The 17,601-nt window shown below is 43.2% G+C and overlaps 1 protein-coding gene across 1 annotated transcript in view; it reads left to right on the forward strand.

Annotated features, from left to right (window-relative positions):
• Positions 1–279: 279 nt before the first annotated feature.
• cplx1 (complexin 1) overlaps positions 280–17,601 on the forward strand; it is a gene marked incomplete at both ends in the record, with an annotated part of 46,310 nt that continues 28,988 nt past the window's right edge. Inside the window, one exon of the mRNA XM_079228666.1 lies at positions 280–310. Coding sequence (XP_079084792.1) covers positions 280–310 — 31 coding nt within the window. The remainder of the gene's footprint in view (positions 311–17,601) is intronic.

The raw sequence follows: 17,601 nt of genomic DNA on the forward strand, positions 1-17,601 counted from the left end.
TACAATATTCCTTAAATATTTAATGTGCAGCGAGTCTGTAGTAGTGTAAAGTGAGTTTATAGTGACGCAATCGCCAATGTCCATACTACGTGTTGTTCATTGATGCATTACAGGGTTATAGACTTTAGGATTATTGATTTGGTAAACGATTTTTGTATTTGTTTGTTGTTGTTTTCCGCAGATCTGGCCACAACGGACTTCTTCTTCTTCTTCTTCTGCTGTCACAAGTGAATGTAACATTGCTCGGACAAGGAAGGCAGGGAATTACAAGCCATCATCATGAATTTCGTTATGAAACAAGCGTTGGGAGGTAAGATGAACCTTTCTTTTTGTTTTTGGGCACTGTTGCACCACCTGAGTGTGAATGCGTACGCGCTCTCGTGTGTGTGTGTGTGTGTGTGTGTGTGTGTGTGAGGGGGGGGGGGGGGGGGGGGGGGGGGGGGGGGGGGGTATCATCCTTGAGGTATCATTTCCCCCCCCAAACTTCTGTCAGACCTTTTTTTTTGTGGCTCTGTGTGAGTACAGCTTACTGTAACAGGCTGGTGATTTGTAACGTGGACTGAGCCGCTGTGGCCAAAAGGGCATTTCATGTTCCAGTGAGTGCAACCTGCTGCACCAAGAGGTGCTAAAGCGGGTCTTTGTCGCCGCTCACTGAGTCCCGCACCGGAGCCTCTTGACCGGACGCTGCAGCGCCTCTTATCTCCACGTGCTGCGCACACATTTCCCACCTGCAGGATGGGGAAACACAGATAATCAAAGCAGAATCTAATCCTCATGCAGGCGTGTGGACGGTTTTTTAATTGCTTGTGCCGCAACGACTCCCCTGACACGAGATTAACATAACAGAGTAATGGATTTTGAAGGAGTGTGAACTTGTTATTATGTATGAATATGCAGAAGGTGAAAGGTCCTCAGTGGTTTTCACCCAGCAGAGTGATTTGAAATCCAACCCAGGTCCGCTGTTGTGTTGTGTGCTCAGGAGCCAACCTCAAGTAGAACATTGAAGCCCCTGAAATCTCGATTTTTTATTTGAAGTGATTCATTAGAACAAGAAATATTCAGAACTAAACAAACAGCAATTACAGTTGAAAGTTAAAGAAACATCATAGTGAATTATTTGCTTTTTTTTAAACACTTTTAGATCCCATCCTCAGTCATATTATGCAGCTATTTAACAATATATGCACAAAAAAACATGGAAATCCAATCATTGTTTATATGACGTTTATTTGCTAGTAACAACCAATTTCTTCCATTCCCATCAGGCCACTGTCCTCTGTGTCGCACTACATTCTAAGCGTGACCATTTAACTGAACTTCCGCTTCACTGAGACTTTAAGAGTTTTACAGTCCAGTACGTGGATGGATCAGACTTGATTGACAGTTGCCCAGCGGCACAAAGAAACAACCCCACGACTGTCATCTCACGACTGATTATGTGTCAATTGTTTCCAAGTGAGCTGGGAACCATCTTTTAGAAACACATGATGTGGAACGAGGTTTAGGATGAAGCTGACTGACTGTGTCATGTTGTCTGTTGGCTGGTTGCTTCTCATTGTTTCAGATCGCTACTTCCTGTTTACATTTCCACAAGCACGCGATGGAGGTCTGAGTAGTCGCCTTCAGTTTGTCCACTGAGGGCTTTCTGATTGATTCAAAGGTTAGAAAGGTTCCACCTGGTACCCTTAAGGAGGGCTTTAGAACTCAACATGAAGGGGTATAACTCAAACTACCTGTAAAAGGTTCCACCCAGAACCCCATATATGAGGTTCTTCAGAGAACCCTTCTGTATTGTCCACCATAACAATCTCTGGTGGTTCTACCAAGAGCCTTCATCCTTTGGAGAGTGCTAACAAAAACCCACCAAGGGGGTTCTTCCTGGAACACTTTAATATTGCAAGGGTTTCATCTATAACCCAACGTGGGGGTTCTCCCAAGAACCCTTTTATATTACAAGGGTTTCATCTATAACCCAACGAGGGGGTTCTCCCAAGAACACTTTTATATTACAAAGGTTTCAACTTGAACCCAACGAGGGGGTTCTCCCAAGAACCCTTTTATACTACAAGGGTTTCATCTATAACCCAACGAGGGGGTTCTCCCAAGAACCCTTTTATATTACAAGGGTTTCATCTATAACCCAACGAGGGGGTTCTCCCAAGAACCCTTTTATATTACAAGGGTTTCAACTAGAACCCAATGAGGGGGTTCTCACAAGAACCTTTTTATATTTCAAAGCTTTCAACTAGAACCCAACGAGGGGGTTCTCACAAGAACCTTTTTATATTACAAGGGTTTCAACTAGAACCCAATGAGGGGTTCTCCCAAGAACCTTTTTATAATACAAGGGTTTCAACTAGAACCCAATGAGGGGGTTCTCACAAGAACCCTTTTATATTACAAGGGTTTCAACTAGAACCCAATGGGGGGTTCTCCCAAGAACCTTTTTATATTGCAAGGGTATAATCTGGAACTCACCCTTTCATATTCCAAAAGTGTAATCTAGAACCCACCCTGGGGATTCTACCTAGAACCATTTTATATTGCAAAGGTTTCATCTAGAACCCAATGAGGGGGTTCTACTGAGTAGCCTTTCATATTCCAAAATGTTCATCTAGAACCCAAGCTGGGGATTCTACCAAGAACCCTTTTATATTTCAGGGGTTTGGTCGAGTTCTGCTGGTTCTGGGCATCATTTCATGCAGACTTGATACTCATTAAAAAGGATTACGCAACAAGTTTGCCAATAGATTTTTACATATACAGAAATCAATGTAAAACAGTAGCTACCAGACATGGTGGAAAAAATACATTAGAACATTTAAAATAGTTTTGGCTTTTAATAAAGGTCAGCAAAAGCGTCTACGTGATTTGTAGATTTTGATGTGTTGCTTTAAGGCTGCCGGTCTCTGTGGTTCGATACAGCAACAGTGTGTGTGTGTGTGTGTGTGTGTGTGTGTGTGTTGCGCTGCTGGTGGGTGTGTTACTGCAGGTGCCCGCCGACAGGCTCCTCAATAAAGACGAGTCAAATCCGCTGAACTGTGCATAAAAGAAATTTCACACATGAGGAAAAGCAGGCGGTTTGTGCCGAGGCCTTCACCTGAAGCAGCGGATCTCTTTCCGTCTTGGGGAGCAAGGTTTTTTTTTTGTTTTCTTCTTAAGGAGTAATGAGTTTTTAGTGTGCAGTGGATTAGCTGTGGGTTATTATCTCACTCGCTCTCTGTGTGCTCTGAGGCGATACTCACACTCCATCTGCTCCCATCTCGTCACTGATTTTTATTCTGTCTGTTTCATAAAGTGAAGACCAAGGTCGTCTCAAATGACACCAGGGAAGTGAGGATAGATCCGAAATCAGTGGTTCAGGGATTGCTACGAATGCTGAATGAGACCAGCCTGCATAGTTTTACCACTTTATAAGATATGGACATATCTCAGACCACAGGTCTCTGAGGAGCCTTTGTGAAGCGTAAAGTGGACGACTCCAATTGTCGCCATCTTGGCGTCCGGACTGAAAAATGGGCAAAGAGGTGGATCGTCAGTGGAGCGGAGGCGGGAACCACCTGTCACTCAAAGCAGCCACACCCTTAACTATCCCTTACTATGTGCCTTAATGTAATCGAAATGTGTGTGTTACATAAAAACACCTAGCATGAAGGGGGATATTAGCAAATAGACCAAAACCGTTTTGTAGCAGGCAGTTAACATGTCTGCCGTGAAGGAGACCATAACGATGCATAATAATTGATGATAATAATTGATGATAATAACTTTCCAAATAATTTAACGCATTCATGCAGCTACAGCACAGCTGTTCAATCTCTTCATGAATATCACCAGTCATTGAGTCAAATGTATGACAAGGAAAATGTTATGCACAAATATGAAGTACATCTTTTGCAGTTTAAAGTCACTTGTCTGGTCCTTTTTAATCTGTAGTGAACAAAGAGAAAACACCCAACGACCACTTTACACCCACAGCTTTATACTGGAGAGACTGTGTGTGTGTGTGTGTGTGTGTGTGTGTGTGTGTGTGTGTGTGTGTGTGTGTGTGTGTGTGTGTGTGTAAAGGGAGGGGGGAGGATTCATTGTGGATGATATCATCCAAAAATGCTCCTAAATTGAAGTCAGCTCTCTCACCTCTTTCTCTCGAAGCTGCGACGCCAGCTCCTCCCTCCTCCACCTTCTTCCTCCTCCTCCTCTTCTTCCTCCTCCGGCATCCTTGCCCTCAGCCCCGGCAGGAGAGGGGGAGGAGAATGAGGTGTAGGAGGAGATGAAAAGTGACAAATTGATCTTTAAAACCGGGTGTTATATCATCAGCGGCTGACGGCAGAGGGTGTACAGCCGCGCTCACTCTGGATCGGCAGACGCTGTAATCTCTGTTTAATGGGAGATGTTTTCTGTCCTCTGTGGCCTTGGAGCTTCTCCCTTTCCTCCCCTACTTCTATCATTCTTTAATTCATCATTCTTTTTTCAACTCTTCTGTCGCCTCTTTGCTTTCCCCCCTCTGTCAATTTAGCTTTCTTTCCCGTTCTTTCCTCTCTCCCTACATCGCCGATTACAGTAAATCTAAAGGGCGAGGCCTCAATCAGGCAGCCACAGGGGAAACTGGGATGTGTGTGTGTGTGTGTGTGTGTGTGTGTGTGAGTCAGCGTGTGTTTGTTTGTGTGTGATTCCGTGTTTGCTTGTGCGTGGCGAGAGAGAGAGAGAGACACAATGTGTGACAAACAGACAGAGAGACTGGGTTGTAGTCGTCTTTAGCTTTCATTAGATAATAAAGTAAGTGTGTGTATGTGTGTGTATGTGTGTGTGTGTGTGTGTGTGTGTGTGTGTGTGTGTGTGTGTGTGTGTGTGTGTGTGTGTGTGTGTGTGTGTGTGTACCTGTACAGCTATCGTTGCGAGGACCAAGGTGAATTATAGACCTTCAGAGTCAGGACATTTTTGGAAAGGGAGGACATTTTGGTTGGTCCCCACTCTGGACATTACAAGAAGCTTTTTTTTAGGGTGCAGACCGAGCAGCATCTCTGGTGCTAAGAAATGAAGCCAATGTTGAAGTGGCAACAACTGCAGTTCCTCAAATTTCCACTTGAGGCTGGCTCCAAAAGCAAGTCAATCCCCAGAGACGTCAATTTGAAACAACCAAACTGTACAGCAGAAATGAACATGTTTACGGCCTGGTACACGATCGAGGGCGTGGCTGCTTTGAGTGACAGCTGGTGCCGTTTTAGTTTGCTAATTGCTAGCCGTGATGGTTAAGGTTAGGCTAGTGGCCCAGAGAATGCATTATGCCAACGAGTGTCCTCACAAACACAGAAGTACCAGGTTACCCAAGTACGATGGCGAGACGACACAATCCCGACTAAAACACACAGAAAAACAAAAAATTGAAGCACCACCAGGACAAAATCAACCAATTCAAACCCCACTGACATACTGATTACTAAAGGCTATAACACACACACACACACACACACACACACACACACACAGACACACACACACACACGGACACACAGCAGGTTTTGTAATCAGTGGGATGCGACGAACACATACACACACTGAGTATATATACTTAATTTTATTAGGTAAGTCTCATTGAGATTGAGATCTCTAAGGGAGACCTGAGAATGGTGAAAAGAAAAAATACAAAAAGAAAAATAAATAAAGCTTTTTGAAAAATCCTTGCCGCTGGTATAAAAAGTAGATAAAAAACACAAGCACATTATGTAAAACAATCTCAACTAAAATCAATGTCTAATCTACTCGGACTAAAACAAAAGGAAAGTCACACTGCTGTCAATCAATTTCAGATTTAAATTGCTATTATTTTTTCATAACTCCATTTATGTGCAAACCATGTGTCTTACTTTATAGACAAACTAAATACTCAAGAATCTTTTATACGATGTGCCATGTGCGTCGGGTTTTTGTGAGAGAATATCTTGAAGCTAATTGGTCGGATGGATTTTCATAGTATTTTGAGAACAGACAGAATAGATTGATGGGATAATATTACCCACAGCTATGGAATAAACAGACGGAGCCTGCATTTCAAAGGCTTCGTGTGTCATGAAATACATTCTAGTGATGGAATAAAGAGTGTAAACCTCTCTAAATACCCCCCGCTGAGTACATGTACACACATACAGTGCTTATGCTAATGTGTTGTTATGGAAACCGGCCTTCATTGTAAAGTGGCATACATTGACGGTGCTAACTGTGAACATATTATAAATATACAGTACACTGTATGAGGCATGTGGTCACATGGTGCATATATAAACATTATTATCCAAAAGGATTAATTAGAATTAGCTGAAGAACCGAGAGGATTTCGAGCTATATGGAGATTTTTAACTCCTGTGATGCCAGGAGGGTAAGTGGGTAGTTAGCTGATGGGTAGATGGGCAGGCAGGTAGATGAGTAGAGGGGTTGGTGGGTAGATATTTGTTTACTTGTTCGAAGAGAGATACAGATTTTTTGTGTTTTTTTAAATCGGACACTGAACGCTGATGTGGATATTTACCACGTATCCTACCTCCCCTCCCTGTTAGGACGTACTTTAACAAACCTACATTTGTAAAATCAATGGCTTTTATTTGCCCTCTTCTGCATGTCATCCCTCTCTGCTCATCCCTCTTTCTTTTTCCTTTTCATCTTCCTGTCTTTTTCCTCTCTGTCTGTCCGTCTTGCTCCGTCAATCCTGTGCTAATAAAGCTGATGTGGACTGTGTCTTTAAGAGCTTTATAAAGAGCCGTGGGACAGGTTCACACACACACACACACACACACACACACACACACACACACACACACACACACACACACACACACACACACACACACACAGCCTTTATGCAGCAGCCAGAGTTGATTGTAAAAACAATTTTCTTCTTTCTAGTTAAGCTTTGATTTAAACAAAGGGAACGTGGCCACATGAAGCTAAAAAGGCTTTTATGCAGAAGCAGTCCCCATTAGCAGGTCCGTGATATTACGATATGATATTATTTGGCCTACATAGAGAACAGAGGGCTTTTCTGTCCAAAATATTGTAACATTTTCTGGAAAAAAATGCTGTTTGTGTTCGATATGTATTTAATTTAGACCACCATCGTACGTGTCACACTTTACAGGAGTTTACCCCGAGGCTTCGATAACATGATTTTTATATAACACACGCTTCCTGCTGGATTTCATCTGAAACCTGTGCGCATGGGTGGGCCGTCTGTGAGCATTTCAAATGAGTTTCTTCATACTTAACTGGCTTTGAGTTGACTTGGCATATAGGAATACTGTTTTATGGCGGATATCAGCCTTTTTGAACCCAATTCAAAGAAATGAGCCGAGAAGGGAGGCGATGTAATCCTGATAAATTGATGTGCAGTAATGATATCTGCCCTCTCTAGACACCGCCGCCGCGCAGCACAGTTGTTTTATCGTTTATGGTGCAAGAGCCTTCCATTGGAAAAGAAAAAGCACAGATTTTAAACCCGTTTGTGAACCAAAACCTGACACCAGCTGCCCTTGAATGTTTGATGAGTTGAAGACTTTTCATTCATACTTTCACAAGAAAATCTGTGGATTTTAACTATTCCACCACAGACTGGAGACAAGAAGTGTACGTAGTTATAGCTCAAGACATTTTTTGACAACCAAAATGTTCCAATTAACTCTCGTGAACTGAACAAAACACAGTGAGAGGATAACGTTCTTAGATCAAAGCACAGACAACTCTCAGACCGGACAACGCCATGGCAGCAACCTGTCAATCACCTTGTAGCCCCGCCCTAAAGAGTCCCCTGCTTTATGGTCTGTTTGACTCTAAATGACCATAATTTACTAAATGAACATCATGCTGTATTGAAGAAGACTTGAAACTAGAGATTGAGACATAAACTCATGTTTACAATGTTTACTGAGGGAATACATCAAGAGAAGTAGAGTCATTTATATAGACTTCTATACAAGCAGAGGAGTCACCCCCTGGTGGTCAGGAGAGAGAATGCAGCTTTAACACATGAAGCATATACTTCTATACACCAGAGGAGTCGCCCCCTGGTGGTCAGGAGAGAGAATGCAGCTTTAACACATGAAGCATAGACTTCTATACAACCAGAGGAGTCGCCCCCGGATGGTCAGGAGAGAGAATACAGATTTAACAGATGAAGTATAGACTTCTATACAACCAGAAGAGACACCCCCTGGTGGTCAGGACAGAGAATACAGATTTAACAGATGAAGTATAGACTTCTATACAACCAGAAGAGTCACCCCCTGGTGGTCAGGAGAGAATGCAGCTTTAACACATGAAGCATATACTTCTATACAACCAGAGGAGTCGACCCCTGGTGGTCAGGAGAGAGAATGCAGCTTTAACACATGAAGCATATACTTCTATACAACCAGAGGAGTCGACCCCTGGTGGTCAGTAGAGAGAATGCAGCTTTAACACATGAAGCATATACTTCTATACAACCAGAGGAGTCGACCCATGGTGGTCAGGAGAGAGAACGCAGCTTTAACACATGAAGCATATACTTCTATACAACCAGAGGAGTCGACCCCTGGTGGTCAGGAGAGAGAATGCAGGTTCAAGGCACTTCAGCGTTGGCTTCACTTTGCAGATGTGGAGGTTTTTTAAATTAGTTGTAGTCAGCCTACAACAGAGTCAGTCAAACATGTTAAAGTTCACATATTCTACATAAGAAAAGGCCAGTCAATGGATATGTGGTTATATGGTAATATGATGGAAATCTATTGGTAGGAAACATGGTCATTGTCATCTCCAGGTGTTACACACAAACCACAATCCAAAATCAAAAAAAGAAGCACAACCTCCACCTAGCTCTACTGAAGAGGCCATATATATATATATATATATATATATATATATATATATATATATATATATATATAAAACATGTCAGTCTGGAGATGATTGATGTATTGATGTACAATAAACCAACCATTGTTAGTATGTTTGTTATCTTGGTTCCACGACTCCCCCTGAAGGTCTTCATGTCACATTGTGTGTGTTTCATAATAATGGTGAATTGACAGTGACTGACCTGAGGATCTTTCTTTTAAACTGAAGTTACAGACCACTGCCTTCAGATGCAGCCGCGTCCAAAATATCTCGTTTGGTAACTCATGGAGCCCCCCGAGGCTTTCCATATGCAGCGCTACTGTTATAAATTGAAAAGGGAAAAGTGATTTTATTTAACCCGGGTGGGTTCTGGGGCTGGGGCACACATGCTCTTTTGCAGCAGCAATGGGATTCAATCCAAAGAGCAAAATCAAAATATTCTGTCGGCAGCTTTTTCTTGTTTCCCATTAGTGTGGAATTGAGTAAAAGCATGTCCTCCAACCTATTTGACACACAGTTAAAGAATGACTGGAAAAGTATACAGATGAGTATGTCCTTTTCTTCCTTTTGTATTACAGAGAACAAATTAAATGTTCCTTACAACTAAATGATCAGTATGCATTGTGATTAAAATATCCCTAAAATGGATCCAAACCCGGCTCATATTTGTTCAGTTTGCCAGTCCTCTTGGCTGCAGACATCTACGCTCAAGACAGACAGCCTGTGTGCAGTGTGGAACTTTATTTCCTTATATAACAATGACAATTGATTGACGTTCTCCAACGTGTGGGGGGTTATCTTCCCTGCAACAGCCTGCCGGGGGCGGGCGGTCCAACCACTGCAGAGGGAATCCCCATGTGGCCGACGCAGCTGTCAATCAAATCTTTTCATTTCCAACATGGGAAGTCCCTGAAGTACAGAATGAGCAGAAAGGCACCTTTAAATAGCTGAATGCACACTTGCACTGACTGCACACATGAAAAGCTTAAATTCCAACTCATTCTCAAGTCATGGAAAGCTGATCGGGCAGGAGGACCTGGAGACTGACTTTCCCTATCAGACATGCCAACAAACACAGCACAAAAGTGTCACGTAGCGCATGTTTCTGTTGCCCAATGTGTGTTTGATCAGGCCATTTTGTGGGCTGATATTGTGTGTTCTGATCCTGGCTTGAAGATGTTTATGACATATGATTGTTAGTATGTTGCCTACACACCAACATTTAGCATTTATGGTTGTGTCCACTTTGATAAAATGTCTAATATTCACTGCCCTTTCAGCTCTATTTTGGTTCCACCAACTCCTGAGAATATGCCACTATGATTCCTAGCTAGTGAATATATACATATATGTATTTTAGTATTATTACAAACACTTAATTCTAAGCTAATTAGGGGGGCTAGATTTGGAGGCAAGAGGCTACAGTATATTTCTGGATATCAAAGAGATGCCAGACTGGAGTTGGATTTGGGAGACGACGTGTGCGACTGAATTGCTGCACAAATCTAATTTGAAGCTAATGAAAAGCTAAATTATATTCAGCCGATAGACAATGTGTTCCCAGATTGCATTTTGGCCACTGAGTACCCGTCCATATTACCCGGACTAAAAATGGAAAACCCAGAATGCTTCCAGTACCGGAATCTTATCCCATCGCCTCCAAAATCTGCATATGACAGAATCTGTTTATAGACATTAGAGAGAACCGCTGATTAAAAACAGGCATCCATTATATGCTAAATTACAACATTGTCAAGATGAATGCCCCGATAACATAAAGCTTCTGTTTTTTTTCACGACACCTTTTTTTCTTCACCTTGTGCGAGCCGGGAATTGCTGTCATGTCCCTGCTAGACACAGCAACACACACTTACAGACACACACTAAAACCACATGACAATCCCGCTCAGTCATCCGTGCAGCCTCTCTGAACCTAAAAACACACAAACACATCCGACCCTGTTTTCTTCTCGGTGCTAATTAAGTCTCCAAATGGATTTTTTTTTCTTCTGTTCTTGGCGGGGAGTCCAGGGAATCAAAACACTCCACCTGCATAGCGGCGGAGCCGAGGGACTCTGCTGCTCAGTACTGATTCACGCTTTGACCTAGAAAGCGGTTAATGGCGAACGTACAGGCTGCATGACACTTAACTACACGCCGCGGTGAGAGCGATGACTGGATAGCATACATTAGCGTTATGGAGCACCCTCTGGATTGTGTGTGTGTGTGTGTGTGTGTGTGTGTGTGTGTGTGTGTGTGTGTGTGTGTGTGGCCACCCGGCACATTTAGTATACAGTGTTCAGTGTTCATTATTCTGCAGGAATGTTTCTGCCCTCAATTTGTGGTTCACTCTCCCCGTTGTTATTATTTTATGATCCAATTTTTTATAGTTCTCAACTGACCATTTTCAAATACAATGCACAAATATTAAAGCCATGAAAGAAACAGCTGTATGTTAGACACCTCCTGTAAGTATATACTTGACTTGTGACCTTGAACATTGTCCTCAGTTGGATATAGCATGTTTTGTGTGTTAAAATGAGGCAGGAACCTTTTAGAACTCAAACATGTTGGACAGAGAGCGGCGTTGCATCTCTCAGGTCTGTTGGCAGAACACAGACGGTGCATATATTTGTGAGATCAATGTCAAGAATCCATAACGACACCAGCTGGCATCCTTCAAGCCACAACTAAAGCCAGCCGGTTGGGATTATCTGGGGAAGTAACAAGGCACCTGGAAAGGAAAGAGTTCAGAAATGTTTTTTTCTTTTCATTTTTTGCACAACTTTGGTCTTGTTTTTATAGTTTCGGACATTATTGACATTATTATTACTGACATTATCAGTTATGGAAACTATTAACCACCAATTTAATTGCTGTGATCTGGAGACAACAAAGTCCAACGGGTCCAATCTCTTTTTTGTGCATGCTCTTCAACATCACGTGCTAATCCCCAAGTAGCTCGTAAGAGGTTTCATATGTCAGCACCATACTGCACAAACCATTAAAAGTTTCACTAAAAACTTTTTCCATATATTTAATGAGAAGAAATACTGAGTGTGAATGGTCTGCACAAGGGCACCACAGGGTACGCTTTTGTCTCACTTTCTTATTCACACCTGCACCTCCTGACTGCAGGTGTAGCGATGATCAAACCACTTAAAACTCTTCTCTGAAGGCTCTGCCTTTTGTTGCTTACATTCCAAAACACAACAACTCCGCTCACAAAGATGAAGTACACAGAAGTGCCATCAGGGGGCGACTCCTCTGGCTGCAAAAAAGAAGTTAGCAATGGCCAACTACTCTTTTTTTTGTCATTGGCCACTTTCTTTTTATGCTTCATTTACCCATAGAAATAAAGTCAAACTATCTACATTATTTTCAGAGATGCACGTGACTATCACTTGGCTGTTTTAGGATAATAGACTGTGCTGTGTGCTGTGTGTGTGTGTGTGTGTGTGTGTGTGTGTGTGTGTGTGTGTGTGTGTGTGTGTGTGTGTGTGTGCACTTAAACTGAGCGACGGACACCGTTTCTTAGCCCGCTGGCTTTTTGTGGCTGTGAATTGAACTTTCGGTTCTAATTTCCAGTTTCGCTCCAATGTAGCAATCCACAGACGGAACCAACAGAGAGACAAAGGGACAGTCAACGAGAGAGAGAGAGAGAAAGAGAGAGAGAGAGAGAGAGAGAGATATCAGACGCAAACAGCTGTTCCTAAGTGCCTCCCCCTGATGATTTCAGAGAATCATTCATAGCTTAAAAACATATTTAGCTCTCTGATAGTGCTACGTTCTTATGGTTAGTAAATGTATCCTTTCATTTAGAAACAGCTGCATTATTTTGCTGATATTTAGCTTTTCTGATGCTCCCATGGTTCCCCAAAATTGGATAGTGCAACTTAATCTACAGGGTGGTTTATTAACACATTAATCACTTGGGTTATTGGAAAAAACTTATTGATTGGCTGATACTCACACCAAAATATGTTATGTATTGTGATAGATTTGGAGAAACCAAGCTATACCAACAAATATCCAGAATGGTATGATCCATTTTCCCACCAATGCGACAATTGGACTGTGAGATTGACAGTCGAATCAGACTCCTTAGATCCAATCGTTGAAGATGAGACTCTTCCGAGTCACCCCTACTAACGGTTAAACCAATGAAGCATCCTATTGGCCGTGCACTAGCGTGGCAATTTGTGTTCAAAATGTATTTTGTACTTAACTGTTTTTAACGAAGACAAACTGATTCAAGTCGAGCATTGACGAACATTAATCAGACTTGACTTACAAATGTAAAAGCAAAAAAAAGTATTATAAAGTTGAGTCACAATCCTTCTTTTCTTGAGAAGCGCCATCTTGGTGTGTGAGCATTGCAGGACAATAGTGTCCCACAATTCCACACACAAAAAAAGTAGTGAAAGATGTTTTCCACTGTGAGAGTTTGCATTAGTATGCACTCTAGCAAAGGCTTGACTTTGCACAAGTACACAGATGGAGGGCAGACGAAGGAAGAACCGGTGAGGACTGCAGGTTAGCCAAGCCAGCAGCGTCCAGAACCTTCTGCAGGGGTCGGCAGCGGTACACACACACACACACATGCACACACACACATATTGGCAGTGGCAGGGCTGTCTGAGCTCAGGGCTGCAGGAACCAGTGATGTGTTGTGGCCCGCTGAGCTGCCCTGAGGATCCTGATCTAAAGAGAAGGCTCCTGCTGCTGTGACACACACACACACACACACACACACACACACAAAACTGTGTGAAGTTATCAATGACCGCTGCAGAGTTTGTTTTCTCCTACACAAGCTGGGTCGTGAAGTGAGTTTTTAGGCACATTGCCAAGAAACCGCTGAGTCACCGTCAACCCCAACTGCCCATGCAGATGTACCGGGGCAGCAGGCTGCACACATGTATTTACTCACGCCTCTCTTCTTGATGGTGACACACATGTTTGAGAAAGAATTACGTATAAACGGGAACATGAAGACGTTTATATGTGATTATATGCAAGAATTCAGATACTTAATCCCCTCACATGCAAACACACACACACACACACACACATGCATCACAGGCTAACATGACAACACGTTGAGCCAGAGCAGCACACCACAAACAGGCGTATATGTGCATCTACATTATGCAACGTCAAAGTTTAGTTTAACTTCAGCTCAGCCAGTTTAACTTCAGGGCTAATCAGTTAATCAGCTCAGCCACCGAAGTGTGAAAGTTAGTAAAAAAGCTCCTATTCTCAGCGGGATTCTCCCCCATAGACCGGCACGCAATTAGAAAGCTGGATATTAGGCCACAAAAACATGTTTTTAAAAGGCAGCGCTGGTCCGATGGCAGAAACTTTCCTCGACGTAGAAACACAGGAGCCTCCAATGATCGGGTGTGTGGAAAATGGCTTGAAACACTATAATACGTATAATAAGTAGAATTGTTTAATTCTAAAATGTACCCAGAATCTCAAAGTAAACCGATTCAAATATGTTTGCAGGTTCCAGCTAAATAGAATGATTAGCTCTTCCTGAGTCGGACTCACTGGATTTAAGTCGTATCTCCCGCAGAATCCTCTTCCTCCTCCTCCTCTTCCTCCTCCTCCTCCTCCTCCGTCTATTTCCAAGGGCACCGTCGCTGCATCCTGTGTTTAGACATTTGTGATTTGTTTAAAGAAATACTGAATAACTAGAGCGTCTTTCCTACTTTACCAGAATGATACCGTGTGATAGTGGAGATGGGGCTGGCAATGTGAGAATAGCTTTAGTTTGATGTTAGCAGTGAACACAAATGCATATTTTTTCTTACACAGTTTTGGGTAAATAATTTCTGCTGAAGTCCACATAGGATGGAGTAACAAACAAGTGACTTTCACCGAGGAGACCTCTGTTTGTGTCTAGTGTGAAATATGAGTTAATTTTGACTCATTTTGATGCTACGTTCTTTTAACCCAACCGAGTTGTAGTGTTGTTTTTTTTTATTTCCAATGTCGACCACGCACTTAAAACTGCGACTGTAATGGCAGAAACATGACGCCGTATTGTATTATTTTTATACGGTTGCATCTTTTGTATTGATGATTAAACCAGGAGAGTTTATTGCCCGTATAGGGCTTGGAAGTGCTGTAACTGTCACCTAACATTGTATCTTTCTAAAATGTACTTGACTAGTCAGGCTAGCTTGATTTGAAACATCCGCCTATAAAGATGATCAAAAATATGTTCAAAAGCATGAAAATAATTTCCCTCTGCAATATTGTTCACTGGTCTGTAATGTAACTACCTTTTTTTGGATTATAAATTGTTTTATTTCAATACAATGTATACATTTCAAACAAATTGTGTGCCCTGCAGCTTTTTAAAAACTTATATTACGAGCAAAGTATAGTTCTGATGATATAAAAGGAACCCCTGTTGCCTAAAATAACCCTGGTGACGTTCTACCTCCTTAGATAACCTCTCATTTTCCACTTGGCTGCCTGATGCAACATGCTGGGCTGCTCTGCCCAGTGAGAACAATATGTAATTATCTGGCGAGGGCAAAAAGCACCAGCTGACCTTCACTGCGCCTCATTGAGCGGCATCCAAAATGTCCGCCCTCGTCAATATGTCCCCTTGGCATAAAAACGACCGTCCGCACCTCGGCTTCGAGTTACGCCGTCATCAACAAACACTTGGGAGGATCGGGGGGGTGATTCCCCTGAAGTCACACAGACATATAGACAATATATGCAGACACACACACAAAGAGAGACACAGCCGTCCCCGTGAAAAACAAACGAAACGAGACTCATCAATTATGTCGACTGCAGAATGAGCTGCTTCGGGTCCATTAAACTGCGGCTCCGGTCGGTCTGCTGCGGCTGTGCATCAGACGGACAGGGAGGCAGCGGAGGCATCAGAGCGGTGACTTCGTGTGAAATGAGGAACGCGGCTGAGCCGAAAGCCGCTGGATCAAAGCCGCGCGGCAGCAGAACGCCGACTGAGATTTCCCTCAAGGTCACACCAAGGCCGGAGCTTCTGTACGCATATCCTCCTCCTCTATATGCTACAGATATGCTTACTGGCTTTCCATCCTACCACTTAATTGGTGTTAACAGCAGTCTCCTGGCCTCCCAGGTGGAAATCACTCCCTGATTAGTTGACAAGAACAAAAGCCAGCAGCAAGAAGGCCACATCAGAAGCTATATTTTCCACAATGCACAAATCAATGCATTGCTTATTAATATATAATCACCGTCCTGTTCGTGTCTTTTCCAAGTCACGATCCAGTCCGCGCAGGCCGACCTTCCCGCCCTGCTGGCCGTCATATGCAGAGTGTCCTCAACACTGCCAGCGCTCCTGTGGTTTGATTCCTGCTGGGCCAAGCCATGCTGAAAATGTATGCACTCACGACATCATACGGTTCTGTGGATTAATAGTTTGTTTCCTGATGGCGGTGAGCTACCAGGGGAGAGGGGCATGTGGACGAAGGGAGGGGGGTTAAGGTGGGGTGGAGTGCTCACAACACTGCCCTTACCACCGCTAATAAGGCGAGGGCTACGTCATCCACCATCTGTCTCTGGGAGATCCCTCCTTCAGTGCAACAGGAGCAGGACGCTCGCAGGTGAACACGTTTAGACTGCGGCTGAAAGTGTCCGGATTTCTTTTCCAATTTCTGATGAGTAAACAGCAAAGTGATGCTGGTGGTTCCAGGTCATCTGGCTGAAACTCAAATTTAAACTCGAGCAGCTGCATGAAATCAAACACTTCCCAATGCACGCCATCATGAAAGTGACGCCGGAGAAGGTAGAAAACTGAGAAAAGGAAAGCAATACTTTTCATTCAGGCGTTCAGTGGACTGGCATCAGGCTTGACAAGCCACCGTGTGAAGCCATAAATTGGCCAATTGTATATAATAATATGGCAAATTGGCCATAAAATGTGCAGTAAGTTTAATTCATATAGCCCAATTTTACAAATCAAAATATTGCCTGTGGGGGCTTTACACACTTCTGTCTGCAGACTCTGGATTCAGATAAAGACAAAAGAAATTGAAGAAACCTCAGGAAGGCTATTTCAAATAGTTTGTCTCATTTCAAACCATGTTTGGCTTCATGTCTTCAGCTGCTACGACTGCTACTGAGCAGTTGAATACACCTTCTGCATTGATTTAGCATAGCAGTTAAAGGTAATGTTTTTGAGCTTTAATGAAGCATCAAGCAACCATCTGCTGTGAAATATATAGTGGAGGTCACTCCTCCTCTGTGTGCGTCGTTCACATAGCCAGGGTCGGCCGTGCGTGCCTTTTTTAGTGCATGTGAGCGTGCCTTTTTTAGTGCACGTGATTGTGCCACTGGCCGCCACTCTGCACTGCGCTCCTACGGCGCTTAACAGATTCAAATGCCGCCCCGACCGTCGCCATGGTCTTGGGAGCTCAGCGCCCGCTCTCCCCAGAAACCCACTCACTGGAAGCTCTGCCAGCACTGTTGCCGTCGTTAGCGCTGTTAGCTTAGCCGCCGACATGTTGAGAGCCATGTGGAGGCAATAGATATTCTCTGAATTTCAGATTTCACGCTGCATTTCTGCCCAGTTGTGGTTGAGTAAAGCTGCATTATATAAATGGACTAGCAGCATCCATTAATGTCATGCAGATGCTCCGGGTAACGTTTGCATAACTTCATCGTGACACCAGGCCAGGCTGCTGTTCTCACTTTATTTATATTTTTTCACAATGCTTTCAGTGGGAG

This window comes from Taurulus bubalis (assembly GCF_910589615.1).
Source record: "Taurulus bubalis genome assembly, chromosome: 13".
Taxonomy (NCBI): Eukaryota; Metazoa; Chordata; class Actinopteri; order Perciformes; family Cottidae; genus Taurulus; species Taurulus bubalis.